The sequence below is a fragment of the Gekko japonicus genome, unplaced genomic scaffold (assembly GCF_001447785.1).
Source record: "Gekko japonicus isolate JY-2015 unplaced genomic scaffold, Gekko_japonicus_V1.1 scaffold247, whole genome shotgun sequence".
Classification (NCBI taxonomy): Eukaryota; Metazoa; Chordata; class Lepidosauria; order Squamata; family Gekkonidae; genus Gekko; species Gekko japonicus.
This window is the reverse complement of record NW_015166427.1, coordinates 1,097,294-1,112,609: the sequence shown is the minus strand read 5'-3', so window position 1 is coordinate 1,112,609 and position 15,316 is coordinate 1,097,294. Positions and strand designations below refer to the sequence as shown.

Genomic DNA, 15,316 nt, shown 5'->3' with positions numbered 1-15,316 from the left:
AGGTAAAGGTAAAGGTTTCCCTTGCTCGAAAGCCAGTCGAATCCGACTCTAGGGTGCAGTGCTCAACGTTTCCAAGCCGAAGAGCCAGTGCTGTCCGAAGATGCCTCCGTGGTCAAGGCGCACGGAAGACAGTTACCTTCCCACCAAAGTGGTACCTATTTATCTACTTGTAATTTCTTGCTTTCAAACTGTTAGGTTGGCAGGAGCTGGGACCAGAGACTGGAGCTCACTCCGTCACGTGGCACTAGGGTCTCGAACTGCTGAACTACTGACCTTCTGGTCTGCAGTTCAGCCTTTTAGCATCTGGTAAAATCTGGTAGAAGATTGATAACACAGAGTAGCATTATTAACTTTGCAGTGACATGGTGGAGAACAATGACATAGTGGAGTCAAAACATGCAGACGAAATGAAAATATATTTAAGGAATTTAGAGTTCTATGTTTAATCAAAGTACAACATTAATGTAAATATAATCAACTGTGCTGAATATAGTATCAGTAGATAAGAGATTAGTGGGGTTTTGGCTTCTGGCTTAATAATTATTTTGTTTTTGTTCTTCAGCATGTATTAATACGTATGGCTCAAGAAGTCCAGATTTCCATACATGTGTGCATAGTAAGCATTTTTCGTATTTCTATGTTACAATTAAGTATAGTGTTATTTTTTTTGTCCATCACAGGTCATTGCAATCCACATTGAATTTCATTTACACTGTTCCTTGTCTCCTTGCATTTCTCAATATGTTGATCTCTTGTTCCTCAGAGAGTTGGGCATGATGTTTCTATCCTTCTGTTTTTCCAAGACAAAGGCATTATGTTGTAAAGTTATTCTGGACATTTCTTCTGTTCACATGATGTGTTATGGACCATATTTAAAGCTTTAGTTCTCATTTACATGAAAGTTTGGGCATTTCCGCTCACTTTATACCAGTTACTTCTCCTTTTCCAAAATGTGGTATATGATTAAGCTCTTTGTTTTAATAGTCTTTTTGGTAAGGTATATTTAATATACTTAAATCAGCATAATGGCTGTTTGGGAAAGGGCAGGTTAAAAAAGAAGTTCACAGATTACAGTGGTGGCGAACCTATGGCACGGGTGCCAGAGGTGGCACTCAGAGCCCTCTCTGTGGGCACGCGTGCCATCGCCCCAGCCAGGCCCAGACCATCATTAAAGTGTCGAATTCTCTGCCACATAATTTTAAGTAAATGAAAGCATTTGGGATTGCTTTCCTTACTTTGTTTGGTTCATCTTAAGTTAATGTATGAGTTGTTTTTTCTAAAGTAAAACCTCAGTATTCAGGTTAAATTGCTGTGTTGGCACTTTGCGATAAATAAGTGGGTTTTGGGTCGCAGTTTGGGCACTCGGTCTCTAAAAGGTTCGCCATCACTGGATAATACTGTCTGGTTTTATATTGCCAGCCCTACAGACCTTGCTTGAGACCGTGGTTTTTCATCAGGCAATTACATGAACTGTATTTAATTTGATGAAACCGTGATGCATGTGATGTCTGAACTGAACCTTTGTGTGATACTCTGAAATTTTAAAATGAAATCCTAATTATAAGTAATAGAAAACAACAGTTCAGATAAATCTTTGGTGCGATCTGTCTTCCCAGTTTGTTTCCTATTCTGCTAGTATAGACCTGCTTGCAAACATTGTTTTAAATGTTGTTTTTATGTTGTTGCATTTATGCACTGGTCTGTATATCTGTATGCCATTCATCAATTTCTTTCAGTAGAGGATGTCTAGTTTCCTCATGATGCTGTCTCAAATTTCCCCCAATTTTGTGGCACATTGTATAATGTTTACTGGAATATGGGTGTACACCAGGCCTTGATTGCACAAAGTTCTTTCTATATTTTTCTTTAAAAAAAATTAAACCTGAATTAAAATTTATTACAGACCAGTGAGGGGTAAAACTGAAATGAAAAATGTCATCCTGTGCAGTGTTGTGCCCTGCCAAGTCTGTTAAAGTCAATTAACTTAGAAGGGTGTAACTGTTTAGAATTGTATTTGGGCATATGATCTGGGGGGGGGGGACCCACAAGCACAATATCTAAAATCTCTTCTGGGAAATGAACCATAGGAATCTAATGTGGCTTGTGTGAGGAGCTGATCATTTTTACCAACTTCTTAGCGTTGTATCCAATGACATGAATCGTGTAATCTTAGGAACGTATGAACTTGCAGCCTAAAAGAGAGGCAGTTTGCACTCCATTGAGTTTTCAAAATCAGGGGCTATTAGCATTGTGATGGATTTACCAGAATGTTAACAGATGTGGCATCAACTTAATTATGGGGTTTGTTTATTTATTACAGCTTTTCTGCTATATAGAAAGTGGTTTGCAATGCAAGCTGAAAACAAATAATGTAAGACTCACAAGAACATGGACCTACATTAAAACCATGTCTAATGTTTCCTTATAGGGTTGCCTGGTCCTCCCTGGCCACTGGTGAGGGGGGTAGGCTCCCAGTTCCCCAGCTCCCAGTTGGGGAATTCATGGAGATTTGGGGGTGAAGCTTGGGGACCCCAGTGGGCTACAATGCCATCGAGTTCATCCTCCAAAGCATCCATTTTCTCCAGGGGAACTGCTCTCTGTAGTCTGGAGAGAAGTTGTAATTCTGGGGGATCCCCAGGTCCCCCCAGGAGGCTGGCATCCCTATTTCCTGACAGCATTTTCCTAACAAAACCAAGTCCAGTACAAGTTTGCCTAAATGGCACTGCCTTACACTGCTGACTAAACAGTACAAGAGAAGAAGCAGCCCATTCTACAATGATGGAGCTGCCATTGAAAACATTTTTGCCCTTATGGTCCTCACTTCTTTTCATGAGGAGAGAGGTGGCAGACCTAGTTAGAGAAGCAGCTATATGGGATCCAGAGGGTAAGGGGCTTTCAGGGTAAAAACAAGCACCTGGAGTTGGATCTGGAACAATCTGGTAACAAATATCACTGTTACAGTATTGCAGTGGAGCCACCATGGTGCCCGTGAGTGTCATGGTGTCTGCTAACACCTTTCGATGTGTCCACTAAGTGTTTTTAGAAAGTAGGTGGAACCGAGTGTTGCTTTTGCCCAGCAAAACTTCTGAGTCACAACTGGAGTTTTGTTGCTTTTTAAAATGGTGCTTTATCAGCAGCTGCCACCACAGGGATCTTTCCTGTGTGACCTGGTATGGCTGGCTCTGCCTCCTGCGGCAGCCATTTTGTGCTTGCTGCCTTCATATTGTGTCAGAATTCCAAAAGTGCCTGCAGGTTCAAAAAGGCTGGGGAACCCCCTGCAATACTGAGATCATATGAGTAGTCCAGTTGACTCATGTTAGTAAACAAGTTGCTGCGTTCTGGACTGCTTGTCATTTCCGAGTGGTCTTCAAGGGCAACCCCATATAATAAGCAAAAACCTCAGGAGCCGCTGGCCAGAACAACATTTTTTAGCTGACCCTTCTTATTTTATGCTGAAGAATTCTTGGGAGTAAGTTAATAGGGCATTGTCATCCTTTGTGTAGTTGTGACATCAAAAACGGTAAAGACAGTTCATTGTGGGACCCCTTTTCCCTCTGCCAATCTAGTTCCTGCAGCTGATATTGCTCCTATTCACTGCCACCATCACTTAGCACTGACCCATGGTGGTGAGTGGACCCTGAGAGATAAATAATGCAAACCTATTGATAAAAAGTTGCAAAGAAAATATTTCAAATAGATTTATTCTGATCTGAATGGAAGCAGCAGCTGTGTGTGCTTGTAAATAATTTTTTTTATTATTTTATTTTCTCTTTAAAGGGTGGGATACAGAAGGAAAAAAGGGGTAGGGGAGAAATATAGATTCATCAAATTTCTAAAGTATTATGAATTGTTCCGTACAACAAGTAAAATCAGATGTATGTGTGTGCTAATGTGAGTTCCACCTCCATCTCTCTTCTGTGAGGGCTTTAGCATACCTTTCTTCCAAGTTTTTGCTTACAGGGATTTGCAAGAGCAATAGATTTTGCTTACTTTTCTGGGTGAAACCTTCTGATGAGGTATTCTTTAGCGCTTAACCATTCAGTTGTAGACTTCCTCAAATAGCAGAGTCTGAGTTTCAAGATAAAATATTATAGATATGTCTGTCTTGAACAGAGTATACTCACATACCATTCCTTAAGAATCAGAGTTTTTGTCCCCCTTTTCTCACAACAGAACTCTGTGCTATGACTCAAGATAAGTTCTTATCTCCTCTGGAAGATTTCTGAAGTACTATCTGCTTAGGCCTAGAGCTTGTCTCCCAGCTGAGCTGCAATCCTATCATATTTTAAAACAGAATGGAGCTAGGGGCAGAAATAGAAATGCCCATCAAAATGCGCCACCGGCAGATAATGCTGATGGCAATCAACCTGCAAGAATAAAGGTTCATAGTTCTTTGTATATGTGAGAAATCAGTCTGTGTTTAAGACCAAACCAGGGAGTTCCATGCATAAAATTCTCATTACTTTCTTCACACTGTAAGCATTAGTAGGCCCAATTCGGATCAGGTCTTTTCCACTACTACCCATCAGCATTTTCCCAACCTGAAATGGTTCCCATACACCTACTGTTTGCCCCATTGGGTGAATGGGCACTGGTATAGGTAGCCTTACATTTTGTGGTGGGAAGGAAAGTGGCATGGTATAGTCCTAACTAGTAAGGTATCAGAAGCTAAGCAGGGTTGGGACTTTGAAAGGTCCCAAGGAAGACTCTGCAGAGAACGCCATGGCAAACCACCTCTCCTTCTCAGTTGCCTTGAAAGCCCCTTGCCAGGTTCACCATAAATCAGATGTGACTTAATGGCACTTAATGGTATGTTTGTGGTCCAACAGGGTAAACAGTAGCTAAGAGTCCATTTCTGGTCAGAAAAATGGCACAAGGGGAGATGCTTTAGTCTACCCCTTCCCCTTGTGGTGCTGTACCGTTTTGAACTGGGTCCTCACATGCCTGCTGATTTGCAGATTAAAAATGCTGGCAGCTCCATTCTAAGAACCTCCTTTTCTTCTCTTTGAAAAACGGCAAATACATATAGAACATAGTACGTATTTTGTATGCTGTTGGGGGCGGGGGTGATCTATATAGCACACGTCTGGAAAGTACAAGCAAGTTTCATGCTCCCTAAAACCAATGGTGCAAGATCGTCGAGCACCTGTGCAGCCTGCTCAAATTGTGGATGATGATTGCTGTCTGAGTGGAATTATCTCTGTGGAAGGATGTCTATCCAGCTTCAGTGATTGTTGTTGCTAAGAAATACACCAATTAATTCTCCCCGCCACAAGTTAACTGAACTTGTGACCAAAGCTGTATATTCATGCTAATTTAAGACTGGTTACTTTGGGAGAATGGGATGGATCCTGTGAAAAAGATCTGCACACCCGGGGGGGGGGGAAGCAGTTTTTGCTGGTTTCCCCTCTAGCAGCCCTTTAACTCCCCCCTTCCTTCCTGCTCCTGGAGGTCCCATATACTTCAGAAGCAGCATTTCAGGCTGCACTGGGAGGAAGAAAGCAGAGAAGCCACATTTCCATGCATGCAATTTAGATGGGATTCAGCCCAATATGTTGAAGTGCTAAGGAAGTAGTTTGATAAGCATGTGGAAGAGTAATAAAAGATTTACTGTACTGAGCACAGAAAAAAATGGTGTTTTTCTTTATAATGCAATGGCTGTGGTCACACTGGAGGCTTGGTGTGGTCTGGACTTGCCTCTAAGTGCGCCAGTTCAAATTGTTGTGGGAAGAACTGACCAGACAGCACACCCTGGGGTGGTTTTCCTGTGCGCTCATCCGGTGGTGAGGCCTCCAGATTACAGCAGCGCCTCAACCATGGAGTGTGCGGCCTGGTTGGTTTCTAAAAAAAACAGGTGGGTGCATGCACATACATGCACTTATGCGAATATCAGCAGCTATTAAAAAACACGGTGGAAATGGATCTGCCAGTTCAGACTTCCCATCTGGCTTCGGTTCGGGAGAGGGGAGTTCAGATGGCCAGAAAAGTGGAGTGGGAGCACTGGCATCGGTAAAGACCGGACTTTCCCTAGCTCCTGGTTACTCTGCTTCCGAAGCGGGCCAAAACGGTGTGGCCATGACTAGGGCATGGAAGGCAGGTGTCTTCGGATCATGCTCTTTAAATCTGCAAAGATACCGCAATGATATCACTGCAAACTGCTTGTGTGACCGCAGCCAATGTCTCTTTCTTTTCTAACGGATAATAGTAAAGGAAGATGTAATGATTGGGATATGAAGCTTAAATGGTGATATTGACTTGGTAATCCCATCAATGTACATGACACTTTGAAGAGTACAAGTACAAGAAGACAGATTCTTCCACCGAGTGGCTTAAAAATTAAAATTCATCATAGGGGAAATGGCTGTAAACAAGGGAAGAACATGCATTCATTTCACATAAGACATGTCTTTGGATGGAAATGGGGACTTGGGGGCTGTGCCAAAGCCTTTGTGGAAGAGGTGGATTTTGAGGAGAGAGATGAAGGATGTGAGAAGAGAGGCAGCATCAGCCAGGTGTGTTCTGGAGGGCCACTCTTAAGTATAAGCAACAGCAAGGAAAAAAACACCAGAATTATTTGAATTTGTGGGAGACATTTGGATGGTGGAATGTGGTGGAGCTAGACTACTCAAGTTCCCCAGCTGGAATGGATCAGTTGCATCACCTCTGGTGACGCAGCCACGCTGCGCTTCGGGGGGTGGAGTTCCCCCCAGGGCCCGATTCCGCGGCAGCGGAAATCGGGCCTCCGAAGCGGTGGTTTACCCACCCCCCACCCCCACTTGGCAGCCCTAAGGGGGAACAAGACCAGAAGGCTTTGAAACTAAGGAGGAGGAATGCCTGTTGGATCCAGGTGGAAGACAGAGAGAGGTATTGTCAGAGCAATGAGATATGTGAATACGTTTGGTTCTTGCGTGTTGGATAGAGAAGAGGGGACTGAGGTGTAACAATGGGAACCCAGAAAGGAGAAATTTTGCAGTAAAGGCAAGAAACGATCAGAGTGTGGATAGCAGTTTTCACCATAGCAACAGGGTAATGGCTGCAGTTGCAGTGTGAAAGGTGAAATTAGTTTCTTTGGCAAAAGGCTGAATATGGGGAGCAAAATACAGAAAATAATCAAAGGTAAAACCAAGGCTTTATGTTTCAGTGGGGGAAGGGAAATGGGGAAGGGGAGAAATGGAGATGCTAGAGCCAAGGGAGATTCAGTTTTATTGGTGATGGAGGCGGCAAAGCCTTGAGTGGAGAATTAGAAGGAAGGGATGTGGTTTCTTGTTTAACTATTTTATTTCAAGACTAAAAAATTTATGATAAAGATATCCCCCCCACAGATCTGCCAGATCAGTGTTCACCTAACCCATGCCATAAAGAAGGTACTAAAACATGTGAAGATAAGAAGGGTACATTCTTTTGCCATTGCAAAGGAGGGTGGCAAGGAGAAAGGTGTGAAGTAGGTAAGTCTGTTACTGTGCTGCTTATGGTTCTGCATGCCTGACAACCACTCGAGTCTGTTTTTTCTTTATTAACTTCGTGGGTTGCAGAAGAATCTTAAGCTCTAAAGATGGAGTTGGATCTTGCCAGCTTTTCTGCTCAGCCTTGCTAGATTCTCCTCCTTACTATAGCTTGTGTCCCACATGGCCTTTGCCATGCAGGCCCCATGATCCCTAGCGCTGCCTTTTTGGGTAGCCAAAGGAGATCCTCCCAGCTGTTTCCACCAGCAGAACACAGATTAGATCCAGCACATGAACTGCTAGTAGTAGCTTTAACAAGCACAAGAGGGAAAAATTAATCCAGGACATCAGCTTTTACAACCAACGCCATCTCCGTCTCATCTGGATTTAGGTTGTTCACCCTCATTCATTTGACATCTAGGGACAAACACAGCTACTTCTGGAAGCTTAATTAATGTCATTTGTAGCTGAATGTCATCAACATATTGATAATGTGCACCTCCAAATCTGGGCTATCTGATTTAACCTTTGTATAAATACTGATAAGAAATTCTGTTTAACATTTAAAATCATCCCAAATTCTCCCAAACTAGATGGTTTAAATCAATTTGTTGAAAGAAGGAAGGACATTCAGTGGAAGATTAAGACTCTGTGCCCTTGGCTGTGGGGAAGAGACTATGAGTAAAAAAGAGGGAGGGAGGGAGAGAGGGAGGGAGGGGAGAAAATGTAAATAAATATAAATACTCAATGTAACAATTTAAACAAACAACAACAAAAAATTTTAAATCAATTTGTTGAAAGTATTGAGCATCTGTGATTTTAGTTGAGGATCTGATTGGATCCAACCCATTGTCTTGATATATGCTTTTCCTAATCCTGTGTGATTTTGAAATCAATTATTCTGTATCTATATCCAGATATTAATGAGTGTTTGGAGAAGAATGGTGGCTGTCAGCAGACCTGTTCAAACAAGAAAGGCAGCTATCGCTGTTCGTGTCATACTGGCTATGCTCTTCAGAAAGACAACAAAACTTGTGAAGGTAAGATACTGTGATTTAAGCTTTTTCTTTGTGTACTGAGGTCCAAGGTGAATGTTGTTGCGTGGTCACTGTGAGATCCAGAGGGGTTTCACAAAAGGGGTTTGCTGCACAGACTGTTGGAATAACCTCTCAGCACCAGTTCTGCTGGGTGAAAATTCCATTCATTACAAAGGTATAATCATATCAGTCTGCTATATCAAAACCAGAAGAAAATACTCTGGAGGCATCTGAAAAACTAACATATTTGCCATGTTTATTGTTCTTTTTGGCTTAGAGCCCACTCACCTCTGACAAAGTGGATTCTAGTCCAGAAAAGCTTAAGCCTCGATGAATGTACTAACCCTTTGAGGTTCCGTGAGACTCAGTATTGCGTTTATTACTTTGTCAGCACTGAATGCTGAACTAAACTATTGCTAATGCTTCTTATTTTGTCACACATCATTGGTTTAAGATTTCATTATGAAAAGCCAGGAATTCATGCCCAGGCATGCCTGAAGTCATACCACAAGAGCTATCCAGCACCATAGCAAAGGCGTGATTCACAAAGGAATCGTGTAGTGGATTGTGCCAAAGTGCCCCAGCTAACCAGTTTTCTCTGACACAGAGAAAAGCAACATCTGGCAAATGTGTGTCTCCCCCCCCCACCTTAATCTTGCTGGACTGCATTGCATTATATCATGAAATGTTTGGGGTTTGGCAGTGTATACTTAAAAAAAAAACTTATGTGGGGTAAAAAATCTGGTTTAAGATTAATTACTAGAGAAATGCTCTGGTGACAAGGGTAGAAATGTTTATGATAACTCTTGGGGTTTTCCCCCCAGTAAGCTGCCATGTAACATTTCTGTCAGAACAAAATCATCATTTTGTGGGATGCAGGCCAAAGAAGCTGAATCCTTTCTCTGTCCCCATTTTCTCATATATCAAAAAATAATTCTGTAGAAGGAAAAGGAAATATGAGGTAAAAAAAAATAAGGCAGAGAGAAAAGGAAAAGAAGAATCTTAAATGAAGGTGGTGTGGTCACAATTTTAATAATGTTTTTGGAGGAAGTCGAATAATCTGCAAAAAAAGTTGCTGATATATTGTGATGCTAGCTCATGATACGTTGTTTCCTTCTGTAATGCCTGTCCAGAAAAACTGGGCTTCGGATGTATTGAGTTATAATAGCAAATATTTGAATTATAATAGCACGTGGGGACAAGTGCAGGACCAGTGTAGATGGTGTAGCTATGTGTGTGTCAATTCCAGGAAAAATATATACTTGCCTTTTAAGCAGAGCGTTTTCTGTGCAGTGCAGTTACCAGAGGGAAAAGCCTGGAAGATCTGCCCTCTTAGAGAAACTGCGCAGCTGGCATATGTTAGCCTGAATGGCTTTGCCAGGGCCCTGGTCACACAGAGCATTTGCCGCGCTAAAGATATGGATGATAGGCGGATTTTCCGGGCGCGATTACACCGCAACATCTGGGAAGCATAGTGCTCCTGTGGCTATCCCGTGACGTCCCACCGAAGATGCGGACTAAAAAACTAGTACTTACGAGGTACTAGTTTCCGGACACTGCGGGGCAAGGGCGGGCGTCTGATCGCGTTTCCGGTGGAATCCCATGGCATCCAGCGCCCACCGATGTTCCTTCGCAAACAAGGGTTTTTTCTCCCCAAGTCGCGCAGGATGTGCAAATTGCACATGCGCACAAACTTCGGTTAAAAAAACCCCTGTTTGCCATGGAAGCAGTGCCTAGCGATTGCTGCTGTGATCGCCCCGCTTCTTTGCCGTGCTGCAGGATAGCCGTGTGATCGGCACTTCACCCCCTAACCACGGGACCTCGACGGGAGTGTGATCGGGCAGCCGCACATTACTTTGCTCTGGGGCAAACAGCCACGCTTCCCCCCCTCATTTTCCGGCCTGTGTGACTGGGACCCTAATAAATTTTTCATTATGGCTTAAATTGTTCATCAGTTTCCGTCTAAAGATTCCCTCTGCAAAGCGATATGGCATAGCCAAACCTCTTGTCATTTGTGTTGCTGAATACGGCCTTTTTATTTTATTCGTCTAATTAGTTTATGATGTCATTGCATGAACTTTCTTACTTTCTGTTGTGTTTTCTGAACAGTGACAATTGTACCTTTCTCTGTGGCAGTTGGCTTTGTTTTTTGATCCGCAGGATTCTCTGGAATCTTTACAAAAACCCGTCTTTGCCAAACTTCTCCTTGGATTTTGGTGTTCCTCGTTACCAGAAATATTTACAGGACTGTAAACCATGATGTCAGAATCTCTGTAACATGGAGTCTGGTTTTCGAAAGGTTCTAGGGCTGGGCATTTTGTAGGCTTGAATAAACCCCTCTTTTCTTTCAAGCAACTCCGAATCCCATGTATGAAGTTGTTATCCTTTTTTATCCTCACAGCAGCTCTGAGAAATAGATGAGGCTGAGAGACAGTGACTGCTGCAATTGTAGCTGTGACCTAGTATAACTAGTTTCATGACTGAGCGAGGAACTGAACTCAAGTGTCCCAAGTTAGCTACTGCACGAATGAAAATTTTGCATTTTAGACAGCAATGAGTGAGTGTTTGGTGATGTTCTCTACATTGCAAGTGTAAATCAGACTGGGTGCCTTGTACTGATTCTCATCACTTTGCAGATGTGAATTTGTATGGACAACTGCTTGTGCTTCTTGTGCAAGGAAACACCATGCATAAACTCACTTCCATATATGGAATTTTTCTTGCTGGATGAAGTCTCGTTTTGGTTTTAACTCCTGGCTTATTTCCTGAGCAGAACAAATGATTTGTCAATTCTTAGTTCTGTGATCTTTTTATCACACCATTTCTGACCTTCCTTTATACAGTTATCATTTTCAAGTTATTTTTTTTCTTGTTGTTTGTAAATTAATAGCTTTTATCCAAAGCCTACAGCAGCTTCCCAGCTTCTTGTTTGTGGGAACCCTGAAGGTTATTTCCGGCTTCCATTTTTGTGTTCTGACCATGGCAGGATAATTGACTCTGGGCCAGGATTTAATATTAGAGGCAGATAATGAAATGAGGTTGACATTCTGATTATTTTTCTTTAATCCTGTTGGGTCCCTCCCCCCCTTCCTCTGTTTCAGATATAGATGAATGCATGGTATCACCGGGCATTTGTGGAGAGGCTCAGTGTAATAATTTTATAAGTTCCTATTCATGCTTTTGTGATGAAGGCTACAAGTATGACGATGTGAGAAAGGTTTGCCAAGGTTAGTAAATGGGATGTATTCAGTGAAAAACCAATATGTGATATATTCTGTTGCTATATTGTTTTCTTCTTTTACTAGATTACATTTTAACCTCTAGAATGCTAATTCTAATGTTTGTTATCCATGCAAAACTGTATTTGCTCCACTAATAGAAGAGCCTCTTATGTCAGGAGACGTCAATCTGTTCCATTAGTGGAACAGATCCATAGGATCCAACTCACTGCCATGATTTTCAACCATCTTTAATGGCTTGAAAAATGCCCAATTTTTAAAAAAATTAAAAAACGTGAAGAGGATCTAGAATGATTGGGACTCGTAACAATCTTGTTGGCAAACTATCTTTTGGGAGGGATACTTTGGCAGTCAACCCTATACTCTATAATAGGGCCAGGTTTATTCTTCTGACCCTAAATAATGCCTATTTTCAGAACAAACGTTTAAGTTTTCTGTGACTTGATAGCTGTGTGATTTAATGACTGTGGCAGAGAGCTAATATGAACTATCTCCAGTGATGCTGTATGGGCCTTCCTGAGATGCAAAAAAAGGGGTTCATTGCTAATCAAGATATCTTCATTTGTATGGAAGAGGGCTTTCTCACTGGTGGCTTCCACCAACAAGTGAAGACATGTTTATATAAAAAGCCTTCCCTAGGTATCAATTAACTGTTATGAGTTCAGCTTTCTTTGTGTTGCTGTTTTAGGCTGGTTTTTTTAAGTATTCTAGCATAACTGTTTTAATTGTACTGTTTTATTGATAGTATTCTACATTGGCTTGGATTCTAGCTTCCCCTTTTTGCTCATGCAACTTACAGGGGTAGGGAAATAGAGGCAGGGGAATGTAGAACTTTGAGTGCAGCCCCATCCAGAACGGGTAATGCCTTACGTCTGGGGTCAGATCTTCCATTCACTAGGAGCACTTCTGTCTTATGGGTCATTTTCTGTTGCTTTATTTTTTTAAAATTAATATAAGGAACAATGTCTCTGCTTTCCCTCTGTTGGTGTTGTATAGATGAGGACGAATGTGCACAAAACCTTTGTGAGCAAACCTGTGTCAATTCACCAGGAAGTTACAGCTGCCACTGTAATGGAAGAGGAGGAGTTAAGCTTTCCAGTGACATGAATACCTGTGAGGTAGCATTTAATTCTTACTGTACTGAGTAGAAAGAGAGGAATTTAGTTTCAGTGCTCCGAAACACATAATGTGCAAAGAAGAAAAAACTGTCTCAGTGAGAGTTGTAAAAGGCTGGCATAAGAACTGTGTATGCCTGTGGCAGTCAGGAAACCTGCTTCCAAAGAGGTCCCAACCAAGATCCCATTAACTAAGCTCTTGTCACCTGCTTCCTCAGGAAGAAAATACATTAACTGTGAACACTGTAGCAACCTGGCCTTTGCCTAGATGCACTGATGTTTCTTTGCCCAGCCAGGGTTTAGAAACAGATGCTAACATTGCACTAGCCCGTAGAAATGTATTGGGTGACATCTTCAAGAATGCCTGGTTTAGTTATACCCCCCCACACACACACACATGCATGCTTCTGCCAGCTGAGTACACGGTCATCAAATTAACACCATTAGAAAATAAAGAAAATGTATTGCTTGTCGTTTTCATCGTTCTTTCAACACTTTGTTTTGAGGAGTTTTGATCTATGTTTTTGGTTTTTTCCTTGTATAGGATATTTTGCCTTGTGTATCTTTTGCTGCTGAAAAAAGTATTAAGTCACTCTACCTTGGAAGAATGTTTAGTGGCACACCTATTATCAAACTACGTTTTAAAAGGAAACAACCCACAAGGTAAGCATTTTAAAGTGTACCAGAGTAGTTGTGTGGCTGTTCTGTCTGGGATTTTTCTGTTTGTTTTAACTGTTTTACCTGAGGATTAGGTTTTTTGTAAGTTGCCCAGGGCCTTCATGGTTAGCTGAAAAGGTGATGCATAAATACTTTAATAAACTAAATACAAAGAATCAACAACACTTTCCCTAAACAACTGATGATAGCCATTCACGGTTTCCACTTCCCACCTATCTGGAAGCTCCTCTTCGGCAAGAGCACGTGCTAACTCTTTTAGCTGGAAAACACTCCCCTCAGTTACATTTGCTGCTGTCGTTCCCTCTCCTGCTGTGCTTTCCACTGCTTTTACCTTATGCAGCTGTTAAAAAGGAGATGTTGAAAATAGTGATGGCCATGAACCTCATCACGAACCTAATTTCGTGATGAACATCTCTGGTTTGTGGTTTGCATACCGGAGATTTGTGCCCATCCCTATCTATGACCCTCCACATGATTTCGGGAGGTTGTGTTTGGAAAGTTGGGGGGGGCACGATAGGAATCGCTGAAATGGCTTGCATCCATTTTAACCTGTGAGACCCTATGAACCACAAACCTCCATGAATCTCCATTTGTCACATTTTGCAATCCAGGTTTACCATTTGGGGCTGCATTCTTAAGTCTGCTTAGCAGATAACAAATCCCCCTGAATTCATTATGATTTGCTTTGGTATAAACATTTTAAAAATTTTGCTGTTAGTTGGGATTACTTAGTTAAAAGTAAAGGTTTCCCTTGCTCGAAAGCCAGTCGAATCTGACTCTAGGGATGCGGTGCCCATTTCTGTTTCCAAGCCGAAGAGCCAGCGCTGTCCAAAGACGTTTCCGTGGTCATGTGGCTGGCATGACTAGATGCCAAGGTGCACGGAACGCTGTTACTTAGACTTTAGTAAGGATTTAGTATTTAGTCAGGATTTAGTATTTATTAAGGATTTAGGATTACTTAGAAGTTAATATATACAGTTGCCCATCCTGCTTGTTCCTGAACTCGTTTCTGCTTGAACGAATAATGCTTTGTGGTTTCAGACATAATTCTTAACCCGCCTTACTTCTCAGCATACCAGTTGCATACATGTCAGCATCCAGTTCTGTCACTGTTCATGTAAAGTTGTGTAATAAAGAGTGATTGATTTTTTACAGACAAGGAGGCCATAGGATGCTTAACAGATCTTAGAAAATCGGTCTTCTGGTCTGTGGATCAGCGATGGCGGTCGTTCTCCCCGGACCTCGGGGGAGCGACTCACACACCAGCAGTATGGAGGGGTGCTACCTCAAGTAGCACCCACTCGGAGCCTTTGTGATAGGCTCCAGGCCATAGGGCTTTTGAGGGGCAGCCTCTTCGACGGCTAAATACTGGAGAATTGAGGCTCCCCTCCGCCCTGATGGTCCTGCCACTGTGTGGCCCTTGGGCACAAGCTGATTCGACTGGGACAAGCGCTGGAGATCGAGCGGAATAGCGAGGTCGGAGAAATGACCGACAATGAATGTGCGTTCAAAATAAACGGAATATTTTTAAAGCGACCCCTCCCCCGTGGGAAAAGCGGAGCGCAAAGAGGGACGCCTCTTATGCAAATGGACAGATAAGCTTAACGAAGAGGGCAGGAGGGAAATAAGCAGCAATTTTGTTTTGAGAGACTTATTTGAGCGCTGACATCAAGGTGATGATTTTTCGAGTCCGTGAGAAGCCATTTGAAACTGTAAACAATCGTATAAAATGGCGGCCCAAAATCAGAAGAGGGAGCAGACATCATGAAAATGTTAGCAGATATGTTCAAGCCGGTGATGGAGCA

At 42.3% G+C, this 15,316-nt stretch overlaps 1 protein-coding gene across 1 annotated transcript in view; it reads left to right on the top strand.

Annotated features, from left to right (window-relative positions):
• GAS6 (growth arrest specific 6) overlaps window positions 1-15,316 on the top strand; it is a 66,835-nt gene that overhangs the window by 30,762 nt on the left and 20,757 nt on the right. The window contains exons 4-9 of the mRNA XM_015411758.1: window positions 563-616; window positions 7,323-7,445; window positions 8,360-8,482; window positions 11,581-11,706; window positions 12,715-12,836; window positions 13,378-13,496. Coding sequence (XP_015267244.1) covers window positions 563-616; window positions 7,323-7,445; window positions 8,360-8,482; window positions 11,581-11,706; window positions 12,715-12,836; window positions 13,378-13,496 — 667 coding nt within the window. The remainder of the gene's footprint in view (window positions 1-562; window positions 617-7,322; window positions 7,446-8,359; window positions 8,483-11,580; window positions 11,707-12,714; window positions 12,837-13,377; window positions 13,497-15,316) is intronic.